This window comes from Cajanus cajan, chromosome 3, assembly GCF_000230855.2.
Source record: "Cajanus cajan strain Asha chromosome 3, NIPB_CcT2T_4, whole genome shotgun sequence".
Taxonomy (NCBI): Eukaryota; Viridiplantae; Streptophyta; class Magnoliopsida; order Fabales; family Fabaceae; genus Cajanus; species Cajanus cajan.
The window spans coordinates 3,834,042-3,861,898 of NC_138519.1; the positions used below are offsets into that span (position 1 = coordinate 3,834,042).

At 27.6% G+C, this 27,857-nt stretch overlaps 2 protein-coding genes across 3 annotated transcripts; both read left to right on the forward strand.

The window, feature by feature from the left end:
• The first annotated feature begins 5,776 nt into the window (after positions 1 to 5,776).
• LOC109813396 (DEAD-box ATP-dependent RNA helicase 8) lies at positions 5,777 to 11,622 on the forward strand. Of its 2 annotated transcripts, none has more exons than XM_020377576.3 (10): positions 5,777 to 6,467; positions 7,159 to 7,222; positions 7,843 to 8,077; positions 8,675 to 8,913; positions 9,312 to 9,563; positions 9,647 to 9,827; positions 10,108 to 10,196; positions 10,286 to 10,359; positions 10,448 to 10,575; positions 11,000 to 11,622. In XM_020377576.3, the coding sequence occupies exons 1-9, from the start codon at positions 6,157 to 6,159 to the stop codon at positions 10,524 to 10,526; spliced, it is 1,524 nt and encodes a 507-aa protein (XP_020233165.1). In that variant the 5' UTR covers positions 5,777 to 6,156; the 3' UTR covers positions 10,527 to 10,575; positions 11,000 to 11,622. The 2 variants fall into 2 exon arrangements, with proteins under 2 accessions (XP_020233165.1, XP_020233166.1); XM_020377577.3 differs by having other exon boundaries at positions 7,162 to 7,222.
• Positions 11,623 to 24,460: 12,838 nt separating this feature from the next.
• On the forward strand, positions 24,461 to 27,853 carry LOC109813389 (transcription factor MYB17). The gene is made up of 4 exons (XM_020377566.3): positions 24,461 to 24,715; positions 24,804 to 24,945; positions 25,852 to 25,981; positions 27,055 to 27,853. Exons 1-4 carry the CDS (start codon positions 24,512 to 24,514, stop codon positions 27,614 to 27,616), a joined length of 1,038 nt encoding a protein of 345 aa, XP_020233155.2. The 5' UTR covers positions 24,461 to 24,511; the 3' UTR covers positions 27,617 to 27,853.
• The last annotated feature ends 4 nt before the right edge of the window (positions 27,854 to 27,857 follow it).

Below are 27,857 nucleotides of genomic sequence, written 5' to 3' on the forward strand. Positions count from 1 at the left end.
AATATATATATGATGAATCAGAGTTCATAACAAGACAATTCTTATTGTTGATCATCGTTTCTAATTATATGAATTAAGAAAGTTCACTGCTGGTGGTTGTGATTTTCTAATAATAAGTTTGTTAGTATTGCAACTTGCAATATTTTGGAAATTTACCCAAGTGACTGCAATAGACCACCTAGTCCGCTATCAGTATCAATAAGCAAGTACCTATTTCTAGGATAGGGGTGACAAATGGATGGATTAGATAAGTTTTTAGACTGATCATAATAGATAAAATAAAAATAATCTATTAATCTATTTAGATCTATTAAAATTCAATCAATTTAAAGGAAAAAAAAATATCTAATTCATTTATTAACAAATTTTTCATGGATAGATATCCAATCCATTGGCAAAATTAGTGTTTTAAAAATTAAATAAATTTTTTTTGAAATATTTTATTTGTCTCTTTTTTCTTTATAAGTCATTATATATTTTTTATAATCTTTTAAAATTAGTTAGACTTTTTTTTTATGTCAAAATAGTTTTTAAAAATTCAATCCAATAAACATCACATATTATAGTCTAATGATTTTGAAAAAGTAGTGGGTAAATCATTAAACATTCATAAAATTAAATTGATGGATTGAATCCGATCTATTATTTATTTTTATTGTAATGAAGGATTAGATGAATTTATTTATACATGGATAATGGATAAATGAATTCATTTGTTACCTTTACTCTAAGCCAAGAGAAAATAAACTGAACTAAATTGATATAGAATTGAACTAAACTAAATTTAAAATAAAAAATGAACTGTTTTAAATAAAAAATGAAAACCATTTTCAAGTTCAGTTTTTTAAAACTGAACTCCTAAAAGAGCAGTTTGTGGGCACTGCCAAGTGCCAAACTGTAGTGGTCCAACGCTATTTTGCATCAGTCAAATTGTAGAGGCGTTCAAGTCAAGTTTTCACTTCAGTCAAATTTTAGTCATAATATTTTCACAAGGCAATGCCTCTTATTGTTTAGATCATAGAGGCATTGAAGTAGCCAACTGCTATGTTGCATTAGCATAAAAATTACATTTATTCTTGAGATTGCCATGTCTATACTCTGATATCTCAATTTTCTGCAGCTCTATTGAAAGACCAGCTCTATTTTCACAATGTTAGCTTCTTTTGCCTTTTCTTGATGCACCAGCGTCAGTGTCGGGTTGGTGGTATATATGATCACAATAACATCTCTTGCGCATCGGTGTAATGAATTTTTGGGCATCTAATAAATATAATAACGAAGACTGAAATGTTAGATTATTTATCTCTTAAAAAGCGTAAAACATCGCCTTCTTAAATTATAACTAAGGTGAAAATAACATTTGTAGAACATTCATATCTATATTTGAACTTTGAAGCAAGAAAACTAATGATTGGAAGTGACTCAAATGAGAAATCCACACTTGAATATAGGTGATTTCTCCGGTGAACTGTTATTTTGGTAACGACTGAGCATGGTAGTCAAAGTGGTCATACTTTGTTTTAAGTTACTAGAAATTTCAGTATAGTAACAATATATTAGGATGAAGCACTTTGATATTTATAGGTATGGATTGCTAAGGAAGTTTGATTACCAACCAGGCTAGTGATCCTCTAGTTTCTTGGGGGTGTTCATCACCTGATTGTTGAATAAATTAAAATTTGAACTAATCAATTTTGACTTGTTTGATTTAGATTGAATTTTTAAAAAAAAATTGTGATCCAAATTAAATCAAACTAATAAGAAATGGATTAGTTTGATTGAGATTAATTGGTTTTCTTAATTTTTTTTTTGCAGATATTTGCTTTTTAAAACGTAAAAAATACATTATTTTATCTTAAAATTTAAATAAAAACTTATTATTAAAATAGTGTATATTTTTACATAAATAAAAAAATAATATAAAAAATATGAAATTAAAGTAGTCAAACATAGAAATATTTGAAATTAAAGTTCCAATATTAAAAACTAAAACACTTTCTCAAACATAATTAAATTATTTAAGTTATAATTATTATCCAAGTAATTTTCACACAATCATTATGTGTTCTTAATAAAATTATAATATTATAAAATATTGATATTAATCGATGGATAACAAAATATTGTGATTTCAGTTAGTTTTTGTTTAAAACACTAAAATTGTTTCAAGTAAAAGTAATAAGAATTAAACATTGTAACAAAATGCAACACATATCAATGGGTGATTAGTTTCAGTGATATGTGTTTTTTTTTGGTGATCACATGTAGTCTCAACTAAAGGCAACCATGCTCGAGTTGAGGAAGAGTGCTATGAGCGGTAAATATAAATATATATATATATATATATATATATATATATATATATTATTTTATTTTTTTAATATTTGATGAAGCTACATATTCCAAACTCAAGCTGGAAACTTGAAATTATTAATTAAATCAGAACAATCTAATATATATTGATTCTTACTTACGCTCAAATAGATTTTTATGAGGTAAGTCTAATACTTGTTAAACAAAATCTTAATTAAATTTTATGTATTGAAAAATTCCTCATTCAGAGATCTAGTTTCGCCATATTTTAAATGTGTTTTTTTTTAGAAAAACTTAAATGAGGTTGCTTATTGTAGAAGAGTACAATATGCTAATCACTAAAGTTCATATACATAACTCTTCTTTGACAAGGTGGAAAGGCTCATGAAATGGTGAGAAAAAGTGTCAAAATTGACCTGTCCTGCGAGACTAGGTAGGACAAGTAAAAATGAGGCTTGATACTTTTTTTTTTTTTTCATTTTCTTTTCAACTTAAATATAAAATTATTAAACATAAAATAAAGTGACTCAGTGTCCAATAGATCAGATTAGGCCAATAAAAACACAACCCATGCAAAAGTGGTCCATTTTTCTAGACAGTTTGTTTTGACATGTCTAACGGTGAGAAATTTTTTTTTTCTTTTTTTTTTTTTTTCTGAAAAGTAAAGTTATATTAATATATCGCACTAGGGGTGCCATGAACTCTATATACAAATAAAAAACTTGGTTAGATATAATATAATCAATTTGACTATATTAGTGACTAACCATGCAAAAGAAATTATAATATGAAATCAACCCACGACACGTAGGTTATAGGCTCATCTTCCCATCAAAAGATACATTTCAGTTAACAGTAAAGAACATCTATCGTCCATTTGTCTCAATATTGTGATATATGGTAGACTTAGAGTAAACATGGACTAGGATTTGAGCTCCACGTGGGTTTGCAATTGTCAAAAAATCTAATGGATTTGCAATGGAAGTAATTATATTTTAAATAAATTTAAATATTAATTCAAATCAAATATCTAATTTTTTTTAATAGTTTCTAGTTTAATATATAATTAACCATATATTTTTCTTTCTTTCTTAAAACTGATATTTTAATACAGATTTATGTTGACGTTGAAAATCTAATGATTAGTTTATAGTTTAATACATAATATATATTGAACTTCAAAATCATATACCAAATTAGTGTATAGTATAAGGTGTATTTGAAACAACATTAAAAATTAAATCATTTCGATAATTAATTATAATTATGATAAATTGTTATTAAAATAAATTTTTATTTAGGTAAAGTTTGATGATAAGTAATATTGAAATATTTGATTTTTTTTAGATACAATAAAAATTAATTTTTTATATTGCAAACCAGTCTTTAAAGATTTTTTTTTATAAATAATTCTGTTTCAAATTTTTATATACGTAAGATAATTTATTTTTACAAAAAAAAAAATATTTATAAATTTTAACTATAGTCTAAAAAAAGAATTGGAAAAGGTTAAGCTTTCTCAAATATGCTCAAACATAATGAATAATATTTATTTATTCCTTAAATAGATATTGTAAAAAGAATTGGAAAAATTAAACATGAAACTCATTTTACAAATCTTATTTTTTTTTTAAAAAAAAAGGAAAAATTAAACTTTCCTGAATATGCTCTAACACATAACGAATAATCTTTATTTTTTCTCAAAATTAGTATTGTCAAAAAAATATTTATATTGACCTTGAAAATATAATAATTAAATTAATTTAAATTATATTAGTTAAAATTTAAATTACACATTCAAGGTTAAAAGGGGAAAAAAGATTATTATTTTAAGAACAAAACTTAGGTGTAATTTCTTTTTAACTGTGATTAGTGTTATTTTTTTAATTAGAACTAAAATTTAGTTTTGATAATATATATAAATATTTTATTCCTATTTATAAGATCCAGATAATTACTTATTCCTTTATATAAAATATAATTTATATAGTCTTATATGTTTATTATTTTTAAACTAAAATGCTTATAAATAAAATATATTATTTAATTTGATAAAATATATTAATTATAAATTTTTTAAAAAAATATACATTTTAATTGGTCAGAAGAAAAATGAATATTAATTAAGATAAATAAATAATATAAGACATACACTTTAATTGATTAAAACTTATAAATATTAAATAAGAAAAAAAAGTAATAAGGGTAATTTTAGAAGAAGGAAAAATATTATATATATATATATATATATATATGAAAAAATTATTATCATCAATTTAAATAACTATTTTTTTCATATTGATATATTCGTTAATTAAGTTTTATATAGGAAGATGTAATACAATATATATTAATGAAATTTATATTGAATGTAGATGTATATTATCGAAGTTAAAATTCAATTTAATTAGAGAACAATATTATCCACATTTAAGAAATAATATTTAAGTTTAGTCTTTATTTTAAGAACAAAACTTAGGTATAATTTATTAAATGTGATTGGTGTCAGTTTCCAATAAAAATTTGAAAATTTTATTTTTAATATTATGTATTTTCATTTAATGCAAGTTTTATTAATATATATTTAGGCATATTACTAAAGTATAAAATTAGAAATATTCAAAATTGAATCAACCCAAACTAAAAACTACAAACCAATAAAAAAAAGAAGATAAAAACTGATGAAAAATCACAAATTAGCAATTTAATTTTTAAATTTTAAAATTACGCAATTTGATTTAATTTTCAGATTAAAATGTGAAATAGTTTTAAAGCAAATCAAACTACATTTATTTGTAAATATATATTTTTTCTAAATATATAATAAATGTATACTAAATTAACACGTAACATAATTTTTTTATTATATAAAATTATAAGCTAGTAAACTAAATTTCAAAATAAAAAACTGTAAATAACATTAAAAATATTTTTTTTAAATAATAAATTATATATATGAGAAAAATATTTAATATAATAATTAAAATTACATTAAAAAATATTTTTTTATTAAAATAAAATAAAATAAAATAAAAAATTAATATTAAATACATTAACTAATCAAAATATTTAAATATTTATATATTTGTAATTTTATTTTTTACATATAATTTTAAATAACTAACATAATGTTACATATTTTAAATTAATTTTAAAATGAAAATTATAAAAACCGAATCAAATCAAACTATAAATACTGATCTAGTTTCATTCAGATTTTATAATTGATTGAAACCTAAATAAATTGAACTTCACATAAATTTTTTTTATTTGATTAGAATGATTTTAAAAATAAAAACTTAGTTAGCCGCCCTGTAAAGTGTAAACATCAGATAGGAAAAATAAAACGACAAGCGCCGTAGGAAACAGGGACGGAAAGAAGAAAAGTGGGGAAGTTTACGAATAGAATAAAGAATTGGGGCGAAAGTAGAATATGAGAAAAGTAGAGTAGAAGAAGAGGGAAGTATCAAAGATTAGAGAATTCTGCATTATTTTCTGTGCTGTTTTCTTCTCCTCAACCTTAACCCTTCCAAACATACGCATCAAATCCATTCCCCTCTTCTCTCTCTCTCAACTTCAACTATAAAAATTAAAAACCTCACAAAACCCTCTCTCTCTCTCTCTCTTTCTCATTTTCTCTCTGCTCTAGATCTCTCCAACCATTTCCTCTCTGATTTCCATTTCCCCCAACAGAACCAAACCCTAACGCTTCTCCTCTGTACAATACCCTAACCTCTCAGATTCTCCCTCACACCCTTACTTTTCCTCCCAATTTGTAAATTCTTTCGGCACTTTAGGTTAGATTCTCTCGCGGTTGAGCTTTTAGGGTTTTCAATCGGCCTGATGAACACCAACAACAACAGAGAGAGGTACCCTCCCGGGATTGGCCTCGCCCGAGGTGCTTTCAATCCCAACCTCCACCTCAACCGGAATCCCAACCTCAACCACAACCTCAACCACAACCACAACCACTCGTTTCAGGTCCGGCCTCCGTTCCAGCAACAACCGCACTATGTGCAGAGGCATTTGTTGCAACCACTGCAACAGCAGCAGCAGCAGCAGCAGCAACAGCAACAGCAGCAGTGGCTCAGAAGAGACGTTAACGCCGTTGACGAGGTCGAGAAGACCGTGCAGTCCGAAGCCGTGGATTCCAGGTGTGACGTCGTTTTATTATATGATTTTTATGGTTTAGGGTTAGGGTTCCAGTGTTGTTGTTGTTGTTGATGTGTTTTGGTGATGATGCGTGGCTGTTTGTCGTTTTTCTGTAATGTGCATGCTGTGCTGGTTGGCTTGATGGTGTTTAGATGTTTTTCTTTGCATGTGGAATGATGAAATGATAAAAGCTGTGTTTAAAATTTCGGATTGGCCAATGGCTGCAATTCTGCTGCAGTGTACAATGTAGTACCGAAAACAATTGTAAATGTGATCTGTATAGCTGTGTCTCAGAATTGAATTGAATCTTGTGAATGTATAACAATTAATGCAATTGGATGGCAATCATTGAAGCTTGTTTTATTGTTTATCTGTTTATGGTATAAAAACTTTCAACTATTACTATAATATTGTTGTTAATTATGTTTGATTATGTTTTTTAAGTTTTATTGATTGCGGTCACTGCTTTAGATACGATGGATGACTACTTTGCTATGCTTCACATCATAAATTATAAAATATTTATACTAAAGTGTAGCTATCGGTGTTATAAGGAAGGCTGCACAGATCACATTGTATGATTTTGCTCTTTTACTGCTAGATGAAGCTATATTTTTTTATTTAGTGGTTTTGTTGTTTCAAAAGGAAAGAGTGTTCTCATGTTATCCTCATTTGTTTTTGGTTTTCCTTTAGTAGTTCACAAGATTGGAAAGCAAGACTAAAGATTCCACCACCTGATACACGCTATAGGACAGAGGTACAGTCATGAAATACTGCCTCAGCCCGAGTTTATTGGTTATGTGCATTTTCTGTTAATCATGGTTTTTCATTGAGATCCTTAGAGAATTACATCTTATTTATGATATTTCTAATTCCTTACTTTTTGTATTTGCATATCCATATTAGTATGGAGTCATTTTTGCATAATATATTATAAGTCTTTGGTCAAGATCATTTTTGCTATAGAATTTATCTGGTGTTTGAGTGCTAGATTCATGTCCTTTTTAGTGACTTGTACTCTATTAGGCAAGTGGTGATTTATTGTCAGTTATTTAAACTACAATCATACTTGTAGAATTTACAAACTTCTTTGACTCTTTATGCTTTGCCTAAAGATTTAGTGGATGTACTGAATTTTATACCTTCTAACTAGTGCAGTCACTAGCATTTACCCTAAGTTTTAGATATCTGAGTGTGGTGTGGTTATATTTTGCATATTCACTTAATATGTCTAATATCTACATGAAAGGCACAATAACTGATATCATCCATGGATTAATCGATTTAGCTACTATGATTATGGAGTTTTTTATTATTAAATTTTGCTTCATAATATTTACATGTTGGTCTTGATCTGTCTTCTTTTTTGTTTCCCAGGATGTAACAGCAACTAAAGGGAATGAATTTGAGGATTACTTTTTGAAGCGAGAGCTTCTCATGGGAATATATGAAAAGGGTTTTGAAAGGCCTTCTCCCATCCAAGAAGAAAGCATCCCTATTGCTCTAACTGGTAGTGACATTCTTGCAAGGGCTAAAAATGGAACTGGCAAAACAGCTGCATTTTGCATTCCTGCTCTGGAAAAAATTGACCAGGATATTAATGTTATTCAAGGTTTGATGTCCTCCTGTAGTCCTCTTAGCTTCTGCTTTTCGCATGCTTCTCATAACCTAGTTAAGAGACTATATAACAATTGTCTCAGTTCCATAAGCTTATCTGGTAGCCTGTTACTTATTCGAAGCAGTGTTCTATTAAAAAATAAAATGGGATTTGTGACTGCCAGGTTTCGGCTAGAGCTGCACTAACAACCTGATATTTGAAAAGACAAGAAGCTGATTTTTGTATGTTATTAGTTCTTTGTCATGATACATATTGAAGCTGTTACAAGTTTGAATATATTTTGTTTTGTTCTTCACTTGAGTCTTGACCCAACAAACCTGTGTTGTGTCCACATTTGAAGTAATATATTTATAATTAATGAAGAATAATGTTAATTTATATTTATAGTTTATGAAGAATAATGTTAAATTATATTTATAATTACATGATTGTGAAATTTCCTTTGAATTAATGGATATCTCATTACTAAGTTGTTGGTTCATGATTTAATTCTGCAATCAGTTATTTCATAGTCGTTGACTTTTTTCATAAGCATGATGATCGCCCTTACCCATGTTTTGAATATTTTCTCTGTATTTTTCTATCATGCAGTTGTTATACTGGTCCCAACCCGAGAGTTAGCTTTGCAAACATCTCAAGTGTGTAAAGAGCTTGGAAAGCACTTGAAAATTCAAGTTATGGTTACAACCGGTGGTACCAGCCTGAAGGATGATATCATGCGCTTATATCAACCAGTTCATTTACTTGTTGGAACTCCAGGAAGAATATTAGATCTTGCTAAGAAAGGTGTTTGTATTCTGAAAGATTGTGCTATGCTTGTTATGGATGAGGTAATTATATTTCACTTGAAAATAACTCATTTTTATAATTTGGTTGGGAAGCATGAATAGTTTGTAAAATACATTCATATTTAAAGAGGCATAGGAAGATGGAGGTTAGAATCATGATTGAATCTTTTTAGGTGAATATGATCTAATGTGAATTTATATATTTTCTTTGTTAATTTTTTGTTCAATCTGCTGGGATTAGGAGTTTGTATTCCTTAATATTGTCTAGCAAATGTCTCTGTTCATTGATTTCTTGTTTATGTTTTAAAGTATAGAGCAGAACATATTTTCTTTTCCATAATTTGTGCATGTTCTTTCTATGGCACTTTTAAGATTTTTGTCTTTAGTTATATAGCATTTTCTTATTAGTGTGAGGCTTTACATGGCTTTCTGTGTTTCAGGCTGATAAGCTTCTGTCCCCAGAATTCCAACCATCTATAGAGCAGCTGATTCATTTTCTACCAACAAACCGTCAAATCTTGATGTTTTCAGCAACATTTCCTGTTACTGTAAAGGATTTCAAAGATAGGTATCTTCATAAGCCTTACGTCATCAACCTTATGGATGAGCTTACTCTGAAGGGTATTACGCAATTTTATGCATTTGTGGAAGAAAGGCAGAAAGTCCACTGCTTAAATACTCTATTTTCTAAGGTTTGCTTTTGTTATTCTCTTCTCTTGATTTTATTATATGCAGCCTGTGAATATGATCATGACAATGAGGGCTTCTATTTCAGCTTCAAATAAACCAGTCTATCATCTTCTGCAATTCAGTGAATCGGGTTGAACTCCTTGCCAAGAAAATCACTGAACTTGGCTATTCGTGTTTTTATATTCATGCAAAGATGCTGCAAGATCATCGTAATAGGGTGTTTCATGACTTCCGTAATGGTGCATGTCGAAATCTTGTTTGTACTGGTATGTTGCTGACACATCCTCCTATAAATGGCCCCAATGATAATTTTTTGCTCAGCTGCTTGTGAGCGAAACCTGCCTACCAGTTATGGTTCATTTTCTTTGTTTAGAAGGCAGTTTTAGAAATCAATAATTGTATAATCTATATGTGTTTCTTGTAGTGTTTTTATGTCGTGATATATTAATATCTGTATAATTTAACTCTTGGTTAGATTTTCTATTTTTATATACATTGTCATAATAATACAAAAATTTCATATTTCTTTATGTGAAACATTTGCAGATCTTTTTACTAGAGGAATTGACATTCAAGCAGTTAATGTTGTTATTAATTTTGATTTTCCGAAGAACTCGGAGACTTATTTGCATAGGGTATGTTCGATTTGTGCTCACTTCCTACCTAATTCATTCTCTTATAGTAGTTATTATACATATTATAAAGCATGCTCTGCTGATGACAGGTTGGTCGTTCAGGGAGGTTTGGGCACCTTGGGCTTGCGGTGAACTTGATTACTTATGAGGACCGCTTTAATTTGTATGTAATTTATATTATTTATATTATATTTGAGTGAATTTAGAATATTCTTGCTGTAGTTTTCTGATGTATTTCATCTTTTGTTCAGATATAGGATTGAACAAGAACTTGGAACTGAAATAAAGCAGATTCCACCACAAATTGATCAGGCAATTTATTGCCGGTGATTGGCTGTAAATACCAGAGTTGTGTTTACAATTGTGGCTAGTAGCAGTGGTGAGTGACATGATTTTTGTTTTCGGGATTTATGATGGGCATTCTGGATCCCAAGTCCAGATAAGAATTGTGATCTCTAAAAGTGGTTGATAAATATGAATATTAAATGTAGAACTTTGCAACTGCAACTTGGTTTCAACGAAGAAAAAAATCATTCTCACAAAGGTCTTTGATATTGTAATTAATTTCTTAAAAGGATGAAATAAATGCACCGTGATCAGCCAAAAATATGTAGTTTTAATGGTTATATCTTTACGTGGAACTTCAACTTTGGTGTATCATTATTTTTAAAATTTTAAAGATTTTACCATTTATTAATTAATGATTACATAGGCATGTGTTCAGTATTGTTTTAGCTCATGGTTTGTCAACTATGATTTTGTTTTTCCATTTGCTGTTGCTGACATGTGTGCATTTCCTATAGGTTAGTGTGGTCGTGGCTCAAGCAGGTGCATATGTTGAGGCACGAGAGGACGCACTGTCAAAAACTGGATATTGTTGGACCCTTTATCGAGTGCTTTTCCATTAGTTCTGGTTTTGAGAGCCCTGAAACATTATTGAGACCTTTAAAAAGTTTAATGTTGGCTTTTAACTGCCAGTAAGTTACTGGGTCCAGTTTGGGTTTCCGTTGATGACATTTGAAGATTTATTTCGTTTTACATTTTATTAGTATCGTAGTTTTATTATTGAATGGTTTTAGGGATGATATACCTTGTTATGAACTTTCCCCTCCCCTATGCTATTGTGGTATTTGGTCTGTTATGGGTTCTATTAGTGTTTTAGATTGTAGATTCGTAGTTGTAGAAACCTCAACAATTTGCTGCTCATTTTCTGTCATGGCGCAATTGCTTTTCGCCAGGAGTGAAGCCTTGAAGGCCTTACCAAGTTTGTGGAGCCCTTATTTTTAAATGGGGTTTTTGGGGCGAGGGTCGACTAGTTGGAATCTTCCTTTCTTAATTTCATGATGCTACTCAAATGTTATCTTCTAGGTATCTTCCATATTCATGGATTTTTATAATGAAGTAATGCGCCACATTTTTCATTCCACAGTTTGTTTTCTTTTCTTTTTTATAATCAGCAAGTTCTTTTAGGTTGCTTAATTCGTCACTATCTTTGCAATGAATGTTCGATTAAGTGTGAAATTCAATATTTGGTCCTTATTTGTTATTTCGCTGTTTCCAACACTTCCTAGATCGTGAAGTCCTTCGATTGTAATAAATATTTTCGTAAATTAAGTTACTCTCGATAATTATTTAAATCATTTTGTTGAAGTTTCCACACAAATGTAAAATTGTAATCTTCCAAGTTGCAGCTTAATAAAGACAACTAGAAAGTCTACATAAAGAGCGACGTGCAATAATCTACAGTTAATAAAAAAAAAAATCCCTTTTTCAGCAAACTTTATTACACTATTTTGTTGACGTAACTACTTCCAATTTACTATTTCTCTCTTTTTTATATAGGTTTTTTTGGTCGGCAAATATCTTTTTCATGATTAATTAATTGGTTTTTTATTATTGTTTTTAAAAAAAATAGTGATATGGATTGTTTCTTTTCCCATTTATAAAGAGTAGGAGTATATACTGATTGGATCAGATCGGTTTTAAGAGAGAAAATTATGATAGTTTTTTCGATTGTTTATTGATCATCCATTTAGTTTGGTTTAAAAATTCAATCTAATTTAAATATATTTTGATTTTGATTAAATGTTTTCAATTTTTTAAAAATAGTTATACTATTTTATGGGAAAAAAGTTATAACAAAAATAATTTTTAATATCATTAATTAATTAATTATTAATTATAATTATAAATCATAATATACAAAGTTATAAATTGAAATAATCTATTAATATTTATAATAGAATAAAATTACTAACTTAAAAAATCAAATAAACACGTAAATTTTAAGTACTCAATAGTCAATACATTGCTTATCATAATATAAGATATCAAACAAATTCAAAAAAGGCAATAATTAGATATATAGTGAGATAAAAGTGTTCTATTTGATTTGGTTTGAATTGTTTTTTCTCGAATTGAAAATTGATTCAATCCAATTAAAAAAAATCAACTTTTTGAGTTTTTGGTTTTCAAATTTTCAAATTTTGATTTTTTTGGTTTGATTTATGTAATTTATATTGAATTGGATCGATTTTAAACACCTCTAATGAACAGTATTGGGTTAGCTGGTAGTACTTTGCATTGGTGAGGGTTTCAAGTAAAAGACTTGGGAGGGTCTCCAAGGTTTGTATAGGCCCGCATGCTTATTCTTTTTATGCTCAAGAAGCCCATATTACACAGGTAACTTTGGATGAAATTAAACATTTTTAAAAGAGAAAAGTAAAAAAGAAAAGTTAAATAAATTTCTTCATAAGTTAAAATTAATTTATAAAAAATTAGTTCTTAATTTATTTAATATTTTATTTTTAATTTATGTATAAGTTAATTTTAATTTTTTAAAAGTTTATTTTATTTTTTTAATTTTTTCTTCTAAAAATACCAATGTTGTCAGAACCAACCAATCAGTTCGATCTGAAAATTGATTTGTCTATTGGTCTGAAAGAATCATAAAATCGATGTGTAAATAAATTGGTAAAGAACTGATTGAACCAACTCAAAATTGGTAAAAATCGATCAAGAACTAGTCTGAAAAATCAGGTTGAACTAGACTTTTTTAAAAAAGTAATTTTTTTTTTCTAAAATTTTTAAAATATTTTTAAGATAAATAAATAAATATATTAAATAAAAAATTATAAATTTTATTATTTATAATTTTTAATAATTTTCTTATAATGATATAATGTAATCATTTATATTAATTTATAATTTTTATATCCAGATATTAATATTTTATATTATTTAAATTTTATATTTTATTAAAATTTAAACTTAAATATTATATTTAGACTTTTACATACACATTAAAAAAATAAAAATATATAAAATATTTTATTATAATTTTACAAAATTATGATATTAAGTTTGTGTAATATTTAAATATTATTATTATATTAATGTCGCTTGAGAGTTGAGAAATATCCAGTGTGGAATAATTTGGTGAAAGGGGAAGCATGATTCTAAACTGAGCTGCGTCCTTCATCCTCTAATACTGTAGTTTTCCATTGTTTGCAGAGAATCTAGTTGCTGTTGCACTTTTATCATTTTAAAAGTAAAATATTTATAAAAATAATTATCAACTATCTTTAAAAAAAATTAAAAAATAAATTTATAAAAATAAAACAAATAAAAAAATAATAAAAAACTTCAGCTAGTATTGCATTTATTACCCTAAATACGAGCTCTGCAGGATAAGATGCTTTGGTGGAAAGTTTGTGAGATTCATTTAATCTCTTTTGTTGTAGGCTATATTTTTAATTCTCACCACAACCATGTAGTATGAATCACTATGTGGCCTTCCTCTGTTTCTTAGTATCAAAAAAATATTATGAATTATGTATCATATCATATGGACCCTGTATGCATTACATCCAACAATACAGCTTAACTAAATATTCTTATTATCTCATATTACAAATATCAAATATCAGCTTCATAAGTCACAGATAAATTTTATGAAAAGTATTGATATGTACTTTTATAATAATTTGTTTTGGAAAATATCATAATCATGTCTTAAAAATTCATTAAGTTAAAATAGATTACGTTATTCTCGAGGTATCATTTACAATAATAGTAACATAATTTATCTAAATAAGAATAATTAATATAATAAAAAATATATTGTATATATAAATTCTTAGAATTATATATAAAAAAAAAGAGTAAGGAACCTTTCGTAATCCTTAAGCTAGGTTTGTCCATGATTATATGCTACTCCTTGGGGTTCATATAATCAATTATTTTTTTAATACATAATATATTATATGAACATGCATATTAAAAAAAAACACACACACACATGTTCACATAAGTAATTATATTACTAATATAATTGGTTAAGTGAACTAAATATAAAAGAAAACGAATTAGTTAGTTCAATGCCAATAATATATATAAAATTTAATTTATAACTAGTATTTTAACATGTGAAATGTGTATATTAAATATTTATTATATAACTAAAAATTAAAATAAATTATATATATAAATAAATATTATGTTTGAATATATAAGTTATATATAAAATTTGAATAAATAAATATTTTTAAATATACATATTATATTTTAAATTTATAATAAATAATTTATATTGTAGCACAATATTATTTTTATTTGTTAATAATTTATTTTAAAATACTAAAATTTAATTTATGAATAATTATAATAAATAAAAATTGAATTATATATAAAGTTATAAGAATCTCTAAATATTCTCTCATCGAAAAAGTGTTTCTAATAAATCTTATGTATAAGATAAATATTTGTGTTTTATATATAGAAGTTGATAATAATTCAATTTTTTATATAAAAAGTTGTTACATTTTTTTATTTTTTCATTATTTTATTTTATTTTATTTTATTCAACTAAATAACCTTAATTTCTAATATATTTGTTTACTTCCTTTCATTTATTGCTTATTTTTGTTTACTTCATCTAATTGTTTCCTCTCAACCAAATACAATGAAAATGAAAGTTCTATTTGGTAGTGAGGAAAACATATGTAGAAATAAGTAGAGAGAAATATAAAAGAGAGATATAAATGAATAGAAGATAAGAAATAAAATAAAAGTTTAGTTGTTAGATGTAGTAAAAATAGAGAAAAGAGAAATAAATAAAAAAATTATACAATTTTTTATTAGCACAATAAATTATAACACTACAAATATGTTTTAATCAATCGTGAATTTATTTATTTATTTATTTATTTATTTGTAATTTTCCTCCTCTCATTTCTTACATACCAAATACCGAAACTTATTTTTACTATTTCATTTTCACTCTCATTAATCAGGACATGTGCAAAATTCAATTTATAATATTTATTTTATAATAAACAAATAAGTTTTTTTTTATCATTTCTTTATTTTTATGTTCTATTTGTTTTTTGTGGATCAACATTAATTTTTTATTTTAATTCTTATCTATTTTTTTTTTATTTTCTCATTCACCTCTTGTCACTTTCTCCAACTCTCTCCTCACACCCAAACACAATAAAAATAAAGAGATTTAGGTGAAAAAAAATAGTGAAATTCATTTTATTTACTTTTATATTTTGATCCATATAAAATATTTTGCTAAATACAAATAAATCTTTTATAACATACAACCTTTTTATCCAAATAAACCTTTTTATCCATCCAAACATTTAAGTCTCTTGTTAATAGGATATATTTTCTTAAACGGAAGTGCATACGTGACACGATAATATCATGTGACATATATATTGTACATATGTGGAGTGACATGTGTCTCGTAAGTGTATCATGTGGTGTATATACACCATGTGACATATGATTATAACACAACTATTTTAATTCTTAAAATTGTACCACTTTTAAAATATATTGTTAAATATGTTGATCTTTCTAGAAATAATAGTAATTTATATAAGAGAATTAACTATGAAAATAAAATATAAATATAGAGAAATTATAAACTATTTTTATTTATATATTTTAAAAAATGAAATTGATAAAAAGGGGAAAATTGACGATAAGAAAAAAAAATCATATTTAAAATAAAAACTAATATTTTAACATATCCAATATATACACGTTAAATATTTATTATGTATAACTAAAATTTAAAACAAGTTATGTATATAAATAAATGTTATGTAAATTATATATAAAAATTGAATAAATAGATTTTTTTAACATAAAACTATCTTTAAAATTTATGATAAATAATTTATATTGTAATACAAAAATTATTTTTATTTAATAATAATTTATTTTTAAAAAATTAAAATTTAATTTATAAATATTTATTTCGAGATAACTCTCTCTAAGCAACTCGACAAAATAGTCTCGTAACTTCGGGAGAAGGGGTGCCTCCTCACAAAGGGGGTCGCAGTGACCAGGCCCGGGCGACTGTTTACCAAAAACATAGGTCTCCGCAAAGTCATAAAACCATGTATGTGGGCTGATGCCTGCCCAATGCCAGAAGGTTAAGGAAGTTGGTGACCTGATGATAGGGGAGCCGACGACTGAAGCCCTTCAAAAATTTCAATATGATTTATTTTCAAAAAGATTTGTAATTAGAACTGATTGCAAAGCAACCCCATCTGTTTTTCAAAAAAATGTTAAAAATTTAGTTTCAAAACATATTTTTGCAAGATGGCAAGCATTAGTATCTTGTTTCAATTTTGAGATTGAACATATCAAAATAAATAAAAGAACTCACAAAGTCACCATCATCAAAGAAAAATCTCCTAAAACTTGTGTTTTATATATAAAAGTTCATACTAATATTAATTACCAAAATTTTTAAAGATTAAAGTAACACTAAATTATAATTTTAAAGATTAAATTAACTTTATATTATAATTTTAAAGATTAAAAAATCATATTATAATCATATCATATGATAAATATTCGTTACGACATACACATATAATACATTTCATTTTATATATGTATCATGAGTATACCACATAATATTATCTTGTTACATATATATTTTTATTTTAAAAAAACAAATCCTATTTAATAGAAGAGGCTCATGAGCAGTAAATTACATTTTCAGAAATTTATTAAAATAAAAAACTAAATTTAGAGGGATATATAATTTTAGTGACTAATTCAAATGAAGTGGTTATTTGATGCTGAATCCGTACACTGTGTGTCATTAAATGCACCTCCATTGATGCTTCTTTTCTGCTCAGTCGTCCACCTTTGACATCTCTGAGCATGTCACTGTGTGCATTGCATTGTATACTTCAATTCATTGCTCAATCTTATGCTAACTTTTTTTCGTCTTCTTGATTCTGCCATTAATGCAGTCACTATCGTATTCACTGTATCCACTTTTCTCTGTCATGCCATTTATGTGCAAAACAAAAACCTTAGATAAAGGATACACACCCTTTTTCTCCTTTTATCATGCACCTTTTATTTTTCCTATTTTTGGGACTCAAAATTAAAACTCTTGCAATAACATGGTTTAATACTTTTTTTTAAGTATGTGAAATAACTATCAAGTAAATTTATGTTTGCAAAGAAATCAGATAATTTATAAATTAGTTAATTAACTTATTGGACTGAAAACAAGTCATTATAAGTGTTTACTTATGTTTTTTTATATAAAAAAATACTATTTTTTATTAATTATAGGAAACAAACACTTAATTCATCAAAATTGATATAAATAATTAAGATAATTTTATTTATTAATATCATAATTAGACTTTTTCTTCTAAAATACTTAAAAACAACGTTGAATATTTGTATGCGACGCTTTTCAATTTTTTTTTTCTTTTCTAATCATGCAATTATAAGATGTAAGACGATGAATTTATATCAATTCACTCAATTTGAATTACTTATGATTATCTTTGAATACAAAATATTTCACTAACCTTCCCGATTATAAATCGTATATTATTTATGTCACTTCTAATAAAACAACAATGTAAACTTATCTTAATAGTTTGACTTAAAGGGGTAAGAATTTTTTTTAACATTTATGTGGAAATACTCTAATATCATAAATAATTCATTAGCATTTATAACTCATTTTATCTCTCTTGCTATCACATTATATATCAATTATACATTTTTCTTCTTTTTTTAAAGTGTAAACTAACATAATAATTTTATCTATTAATTTATAGTATTTTTTATATAATGTTTAAGGGGTCATAAAATTTTTTAATAATAATTTTGATACATTTTAAAAAATATGGGTCCTAATTTTATATAGTTCATATATACAAAATTTTATGTTGATCCAAAATTATTTGATACTTCATTCATATAAATCAAAATAAACGTAATATATACTTTTTAAAATATATGAAAATATGAATAGTTTGATCACTTTCTTACTGTTGTCAAATTTTAACAAAAGTTTGACAAATGCATTCAAGGCAATATAAAAGTTATAATTCAATAGTTGGAGCAACAAACTTTTTTATTATATAAAATTATTGAATGGTATAATAATGAGTAAAAGTTACAACAATATAATTTGATCTCTTTCTCATATATACAAAATTTTATATTAATAATAAAATTAAATACCTCATTATATATATATATATATATATATATCAAAATTAATGTAATATATGTTTTTAAAAATATACTAAAATATGAATAGTTTGACCACCTTTCTATTATTCAATTTTAACAAAAGTTGGCATACATGTTAAAGATAATACAAAGTTTCAATTTAACGGAGAATTATGAGAAAAAATTATTAAATTAGAAGTTATTGAGTAGTGTAATAATTATTTTTTATATTAGTGAAAAAGCTGACAAAAGAGAAACAAAATAAACAATTAGATGCTTCTAGAGAAGAAGTTCCCATATAATCAACTTGAACTGGTAAAAGTAAATTAGGGAGCATATGCAAACCAAATAACTAGACTATCAACCACTTAGATACCTTCCTTAACCAATCAGTCAACATATTAGCATAAGAATGGGTTAGAGATACACTATCTTTGATGATGGAGACTACATTTTTAGAGTATGATTAACTTATATATATATAGAGGAAGTCAACATATTAGCATAAGAATGGGTTAGAGATACACTATCTTTGATGATGGAGACTACACTTTTAGAGTATGATAAACTTATATATATATAGAGGAAGGATCATTTGATACTTCATTTCATTAATTCAAATCATTATATAAAATGATTTTGTGATTATCCGTCAATTTGAATTAATGAAACGAAGTATCAAATAATTTTTAAATTTTCTAAAAATTTGCATATTTGATCTATGCATTAAAAACTTTAAATTGAACGGTTAAATCGTTGAAATTTGATGTAAAACATTAGTTATTGAACAAGTAAGTCTAGGTAGACTTACTCCTGGAGTAAAATGATCTCTCCTCATATATATATATATATATATATATATATATATATATATATAGAGAGAGAGAGAGAGAGAGAGAGAGAAAGAAAGAAAAAGGGATTAGTTTACTCTAGGAGTAAGTTTATCTAGACTTACTCCATTTAATAACTCATATTTTACATCAAATTTCAACGATCTAACCGTTAAATTTAAAGTTCTTAATACATAGATCAAGTCTGTGTGACACCCTCTACCCCAACATTAATACACAAAATACTATCTTATTGTATTTGAGTAAATAAAATCTTTCATAATTTGGTACCATCTTTCATGTATAAAACAATTGTCTCAAACATCATAAAGTAGAAGATTCACATTCGTAACTCATAAATCTTAGAAAGTCGTCTTGTAAGTATAAAAATTCAAGAAATCATATAAAGAAAAATATAGATTAATTCCAGCAAAGGTGGCAGTGCCTCCTAGTTAGGAATTAATTTATAACTTTCAATTCATGTAATAAAAATAATATAACAAAGATATACATTTTGGTCTTTTCTCAAGAACGTTCAAAATTACAAAAGAAGAGAAAATTAAAGCTTTTTAAAACAATAACATCCAAAATAAGTCTAGCTATGCCCGATGTCACATCCTATCAGAGCATGCCCAACTGAAGCCTTAAACCTCATTACCAACATCCTCATGATGCTGATCACCTGCAACATAATTTAAACATATACAAAAACAACAAGGGAGTGAGAAACTTCTCACTCAGTTTTAGGTGAAGAAATAAAGGTTAGATAGCACCCACACACACACAACAAATATAAGTCAAATGTAAACAATACACATACATCATCAATATCACATATACATTCATTTATCATGCAATAATGTCATGAACTCGACTCATAAATGCATGCATGTGGCGCCATAAGGAAGTTTCACATATCATCACTGGTGACCCAAAGGTACACCTGGTTACATCACTGGTGACCCTAAGGTACACCTGGTTACATCACTGGTGACCCTAAGGTACACCTTGTTAGCCAGTTACATCGCTGGTGACCCCAAGGTACACCTCGTTAGCAAGTTACATCACTGGTGACCCCAAGGTACACCTCGTTAGCAAGTTACATCACTGGTGACCCTAAGGTACACCTCGTTAGCAAGTTACATCACTGGTATGCGGCCTCAGCGGCACACCTGGAGTAATATATGCATATGATGCATGTCACATATTCATTATTTCATTAACTCAACATTTAACTTATTACAGAATTTCATTTAGTACATCATGTCCTCATTTGTCATAGTCTCATAATCATAGTTTGTCTCAATAGTCCATTCTTAGGTCTCATGTCATTTGTCCATATTTCACATGGTCACGTCATCAATACTCCTCATAAAGTCCGCACAGGAATTCTCAGAGAACATTCTTTTTCATATTAAAACTTATTTATTTTAGCATTAATTCCATATTCATTTATTACTTTTTAACAAAGAACAAAGTAGAGTAAATAGAAAATCAAACAGAACAACGACACCTTCAACAAAGAGCAAAGTAGAGTAAATAGAAAATCAAACAGAATAACGACACCTTCAACAAAGAACAAGGTAAAGTAAATAGAAAATCAGACAGAACAACAGTAAGAGATTGAGATTACATAATCATTTATTAATTTCAACAAGAAATAAAATAGAGCAAACAGAAAATAAGACAGAACAACGGCAACGGATTGGGGGCCAATCCGACAAACAAACTATCCAACAATTATCCCCACACCCCTGAGCGAGGTTTCTCACTCCCCCCTTACCTGGGCGGAGTTGAAACTTGGGCAGAGCCTCCTCCTCTGGATTCCCTCTTTCCTTCCCTCTCTTTCTTTCTTTCTTTCTTTCTCTCTCTCTATCTCTCTCTCCTCTTTCTCTCTCTAAGATTTCACCTTCTCACTTAGTATAAAATTTCCACCCCCCATTGCCCCTATTTATAGGCATCCTGGGGTCCCCGGAACGACCCGTATTGGATTCGGAACGGCCCGTTCCGGATCCTTCGAACATAGGCAAATTTAGTAACTGGAACGGCCCGTTCAAAAATTGGAACGGCCCGTTTCAAAAAGCAGAATGGCCCGTTCTGAAGTTCACGTTAACACTGATTGACCATAGTTGGAACGGCCCGTTTCCAACTAAGGTCTTTAGGCAATTTCATAACCTTGGAACGGCCCGTTTCCCTTTGGGAACGGCCCGTTCTGGAAATACAAAAATGAGTAATTTTCTTCTTTGGAACGACCTGTTCCACTTTTGGAACGGCCCGTTCTAGTCCCTCAAAAACAACTTATTTTCATTATCTGGAACGGTCCGTTCCACTTTTGGAACAGCCCGTTCCAGCCTAAAAAATATAATTTATAAAAATTTCATAAATAATTTTAAATTAATACAAACCTCTTTAAAACCCCTTTAATTAATAAATAATAATCAACAAGAAAATTCAGGGTGTTACAGTCTGCAAATTTTTAGAAAATTTGAAAATCATTTAATACTTCATTTCATTAATTCAAATTGACGGATAATCATAAAATCATTTTATATGATGATTTGAATTAATGAAATGAAGTATCAAATGATTTTAAATTTTTTTAAAAATTTTCATATTTGATCTATGCATTAAGAACTTTAAATTTAACGATTAGATCGTTGAAATTTGATGTAGAACATAGGTTATTGAACATAGTAAGTCTTGGTAGAATTTAGGATTTAGGTAGACTTATTTATGAAGTAAACGAATCCCTATATATATATATATATATATATATATATATATATATATAGAGAGAGAGAGAGAGAGAGAGAGAGAGATAGAGAGAAAGAGAGATACAAGAATAAGTTAGGTCTTAAACATGGATTTGTGGCCTGACCTCTTTAAAACATGGTCTAATATAGCCTATTTAATAAAAATGTCAGGTTTAAACTTAAAAAAAAACTTATTTATTTAAAAAGGTTGGATTTAGACTTATAAAAAAGTCTATTATACCTAATATGTTAGTTTATTTATCTATATAATATAATAAATAATTAATATAAATATATTATTTAAATAAGATTACCCTCTTTCATCATAGTAAATTATATTATATTTTATCAAGAAAATTAAAAAATAACCCTAATTGACATATTTGGAAATAAATTTGTTGTCTTTTTAAAAATTAAGTTTATTAGTTTAATTAACATTATTAATATAAAATAGACTAATATGTTAGATTAGACTTTAAAAAGGTTGGCCAAACCTATAAAAAAATCTTTAATAGATAATAGGTCAGCCTTAAGTTTTAATTTCTTAGAATAAATCCTATATGTTCAAGGTCTAGCTTAGCCTATTCTCATCCCTAGGAGAAAGATCCATTTACTGTAAGGGAACGTTTGATAGGGGAGAAAATTTTTCATATCTAGAAATCATGAGTATTGAAAATTACAAATCCTAGAACATTTGATAGGAGAGAAATTTTTTCATACCCAGAAATCATGATTCCTAAGAATTACAAATTCTGGGAATCATGATTCTTGATAATAGTTAAAATCTGTTTGGTTACTCATAAACATTTTTGAATATTCATATAGGATTCTCATAATTTAAAGATTTATATGTTTGATTATAAGAGTATATTCTTGGATATATAATTTTTTTTACAAAAATTTCTTTTATTAAAATAATTTTATTATATATATTTATTTATTCAAATCTTATTATAAATATGATATTAAATTATTTTTAAAAGTTGAAAGTTTATTAAAATCATTTAAATATAGAATTCATCAAAAAGAATAAAAAAAAAGAAAATACTACATTATAATTAAGAAGAATAAAAATATATTATTTCATTTCATTCAAATTAAAAAAAATTAATAAATACCATTAAAATATAGAAACAAAATACTTTAATAATATTATTGAAATTGATAAGGTCAATAAATAATAGATACAAGAAAGAAAAATAAAGATATGAGAGGGAGTGAGAGATGAGAGGATGAGACTGGAGAGTGAGAGGGAGAGAGACAGAGAGGGAGAGAGGGAGAGAGGGAGAGAAGGGGAATAAGAGTGAGAAAGACGAAAAGGGAGAAAGAGAAATAAAAGAAGAAAGAGGGAGATGGAGAGGAAGAGCTTGAGAGACTCAAAGACATAGAGAAAGGAAGAGAGAAAAAGAGAGGAGAGTGAGAGTAAGAGTAAAAGCAAGAAAGAGAACTAGAAAGATGATGAGAAAAAAATATTTTTTGTTTTATAAAAGGATACCGTAGTCTTTTTATATACATAAAATTTTTCCCTTAATTTTAAGAAGTTGAATTCTCACCTCCCTCGTAAGAATGTCTTTATGAGAAAGTAGGATAAAAATGATTCTCAGAAAATTATATTTATGAGATTTTTTTAAATAACTACCAAACATGGAAAAACAAGATTCTTGATTTAAGATTTTTGAAAAAGTAAAAATATTTTACATATCAAACACTTCTTAAGTCTTTTTAGAGTTATTTCATTTAATAATTCATACTCTACATTGAATTTTAATAATTCAATCGTTGAATTAAATTTTTTTAATGAATAGATCAAGTATATAAAATTTAAAAACTATTTGACATTATGAGACATTAAATCAAATAAATTCATATTCTTAAAAAAAATATTATATGTTAATTTTAATATATATAATGAAGCATAATATAATTTTTTAATTTTATAAAATTTTATAAATTTAACAATTTATTAAAAACTCTTAATTCAATAATTGAATTATTAAAAATTAATATAAAATATGAAATATTGTATGAAATAACACTAACAAAAAAAAATTGTTATCGAAGTAAATAAATTGGTCCGGTATATATATTAAGCATGAACTGTTATCCGCGAGGCATGGCAGGAGTAAAAGATTCTCCCACAACATTATCGGTGAGATATGTAATAAAAGAAAAGAAAAATAAATGCACACACAATGTTCGTGGAAGTCTCTCAACGATGATTCAACTTCTGAACGCATTTATTGCTGGAAACTCGCCTATAGTCCTTGCAAGCTCTGTAACATTAAATACTCTCTCCTCAAATAGCCATAAAGATCACACACATTTTTCTTTCACCAGTAAATCCCTTTCCAATTTATGTCACAATACCCTCTCCCAGCCTTCAAGTCTTGCCAACGTACACGAGACTACTCACTTGAAAGTGTGCAAACTTTTTTTTTTTTATTTTTTTTTTTTTAAATTAATAAATTTTTATGTGTTTGATTTATGAAATGTGATTTTTCACTTAGGTAAGGATGGGAAGAACACCTTGTTGTGAGAAGATGGGGTTGAAGAAAGGTCCTTGGACAGCTGAAGAGGATGAGATTCTTGTCAATTATATAAAAAAGAATGGTGGTCATGGAAGTTGGCGTTCTCTTCCTAAGTTAGCAGGTTTTTATGCCTTTTTTTTCCTATAGTTTTTTCTTGCTTGGGATCTTTGTTTTTGTGGTCATGTTTTGAAATTGTACTTCAACAATCACTTTTCTCTCTTGGAAACAAAAGTTTCCCTCGTTTTGTTACACTCGGAAAGCAATGAAAGAAGCTGCTTTGGAAGTACCTTTCCATTATGAAGCATGTACCTTAAAGTTGTTGTTGTTGTTGTTTTTTTTTATTTAGTCGACAAATTTGCAGCTTTATAGTTTGATTGAAAACTTGTTGAGAACGAAGAAATCACGTTTAAATGTAAATAGAATAACTATTAGCTTATAAAAATCACATCCAAAGTGTGAAACTAAGCATGGCATTAGTTAGAGGAGCTTCTGTTTTAAATCGATCGATCGGCTATAAGGCTTGTTAATAAATGTCTGAATGATTTTTGGGTCCCCTAATAAAGATATTTATTTATTTATTTTCGTCCATGACCAAAGATCTTTATTTATTTATTTTGGTACATGACCCTAAAGATCTTTAGTTAATCCATCAAGTTAATAGAACAATAATGGGTTGAAAAGCAAGAGAAAGTGTCCCTTTATCTTAAACTTTAATATAAATGTTTTTTAACCATTGAATATGATTGAAATATGTACTCAAGTTAAGTTTGGTTGTAGATTATACATTCATAACCTAGCCCTTTTGTTTCCTAATATCATGTTTTTCTGTTGATTTTCTCTGGTTCCTTTTGTGTTTTCAACCGAAAACTTGGCCTCCATTATTAGGTTAGTTATGCATAAGGTAACCAAGATGCAAATCGCTCATCCATTTGAAGATTTTTCTTCACATGAACATTTTGGTTTTTGTATTTTCTTGGAAGCAAAAGAATAATTTGCCATATTACTTGCCATTTAACTCTCCTTATAGGTCTTCTCCGTTGTGGAAAGAGTTGTCGGCTGAGATGGACAAACTACCTCAGACCAGATATTAAACGTGGTCCTTTTACACTTGAGGAAGAAAAACTAATCATACAGCTTCATGGTATCCTTGGAAATAGGTACTTTTGACTATGAGAGGCAAAATTTCAACATAACTTTAATGTTCACTAAGTGAGCTATAGAGACCAAAAAAAAAAAAAAAAATCAACATAATTTAGTTACATGAAAATCTTGCATCACAATATAATATCGATTTCAATTCCTAATTGTGTTTGCTTTTAACATATACTTGCTTCATTAGAGAATATAGTTCTTGGCTTGCGACTATCAAACAAAACTTTATGTAACCATATTTAAGTTTTGTCTTTTTAGTATTTATGATGTTGAGTTTATATCTCAATTAATGACATATACATTTCAGAATTAAAAGTTTTGATATACGTGGTATTTAGAATGCCCTATTGTTCTAGCTAGTTTTACCACGGTAGCTGTACTATGTGGTGAGAAACGGGAAGAAACCAATACATTGAATTAAAGCGGGACCCACTTGATAAGAGAGAGATACATGGTGTAGCTATTCCAAAGGATTTAAATCTCCTACTGATGTATATAAAAACAAACAACGTAGAAGCAAATGATAATTTTTCGTCTGATTATTAAGATTGTCGGAGTGTTTTGAAACCAAAAAATTGTCATTTGAATAAAGCATATAGTCTTCATCATGTTAAAACCCGAATGATTTAAATTACACCTAAAGTCTTTGCATCAAATTTTCTCTTTATTAAATGCGCATTTGATTAGTCAAATTGATCCTTAAAACTTAATTTGATTGACAAAATACACTTTTAGAAACTTTAGATGTAACTTCTACCAATCAGAGACTATACGATGGACAATGTTGTATACTTCTAAGTTCTAATTCCACTATCTTTAGAACCCATTTATTTCTTGAACCAACGAAATACATATTGTATCCTCTGAGTCATTAGGATGAAATTTACATGTAATAAAATATATATATTGCTCTCTCATTAAAATTAGAGTTTTACTTCAGTAATATACATAATAAAATATTTTATTAAATGTCAATTTATATTATTGAGATTAAGTAACAACATTTTCAATATACTAAGTTTTGTCCTTTTTCAAGAAAAGTATTGTAACATTATTTAACAAATGAATGAATTCACAGGTGGGCTGCAATAGCCTCTCAGCTACCAGGCAGAACAGACAATGAGATAAAAAACTTATGGAACACCCACTTGAAGAAACGTCTCATTTGCATGGGCCTGGACCCACAAACCCACCAGCCACTGGGCTCTTCACGTAACCCAAACGACAAGGCCCATGGATCCTCCACTTCAACCCGCCACATGGCCCAATGGGAGAGTGCAAGGCTTGAAGCAGAGGCCAGGCTCTCAAGGGAATCATCCTCCTTTGGGTCCAAACCTGACTCTGACTATTTTCTCCGAATCTGGAACTCTGAAGTTGGAGAATCTTTCCGAGGTGTGCACAAATCAGATAATAACAACAAAAGTAGTTCTCAGAGTCCCATTTCTGTAGGGTCCTATTCCAACAAATGTGGCTCAGTTTCAGTTTCAGCCACCACTACTTCCAACCATGTTGCATCATCAAGCATTGTGAAAGAAGATTTGGATTCTTCATGCTCTAGTGAACTGGAAGACTCATCTGACACTTCATTACAGCTCTTGTTAGACTTTCCCATAAACAATGACATGAGCTTCTTGGAATGAGCCATGTCTTGTTTGCACCAACCACCCTTTAGTGCTCAATCATGTTCATATTCTACCATTTACTTTTTGGCTACTATTTTCTAGACGTTATATGAGAAGATGAACTAGTAATTAGCTTAATATAATAATTATTCAACATTAATCTTCACATACGTACTTGCGCTGTGAAATAATCACATATCATAGCATGTGTATGACTTTTAAGTAATTTTTATAAACATCAACAAATTCATTATACATG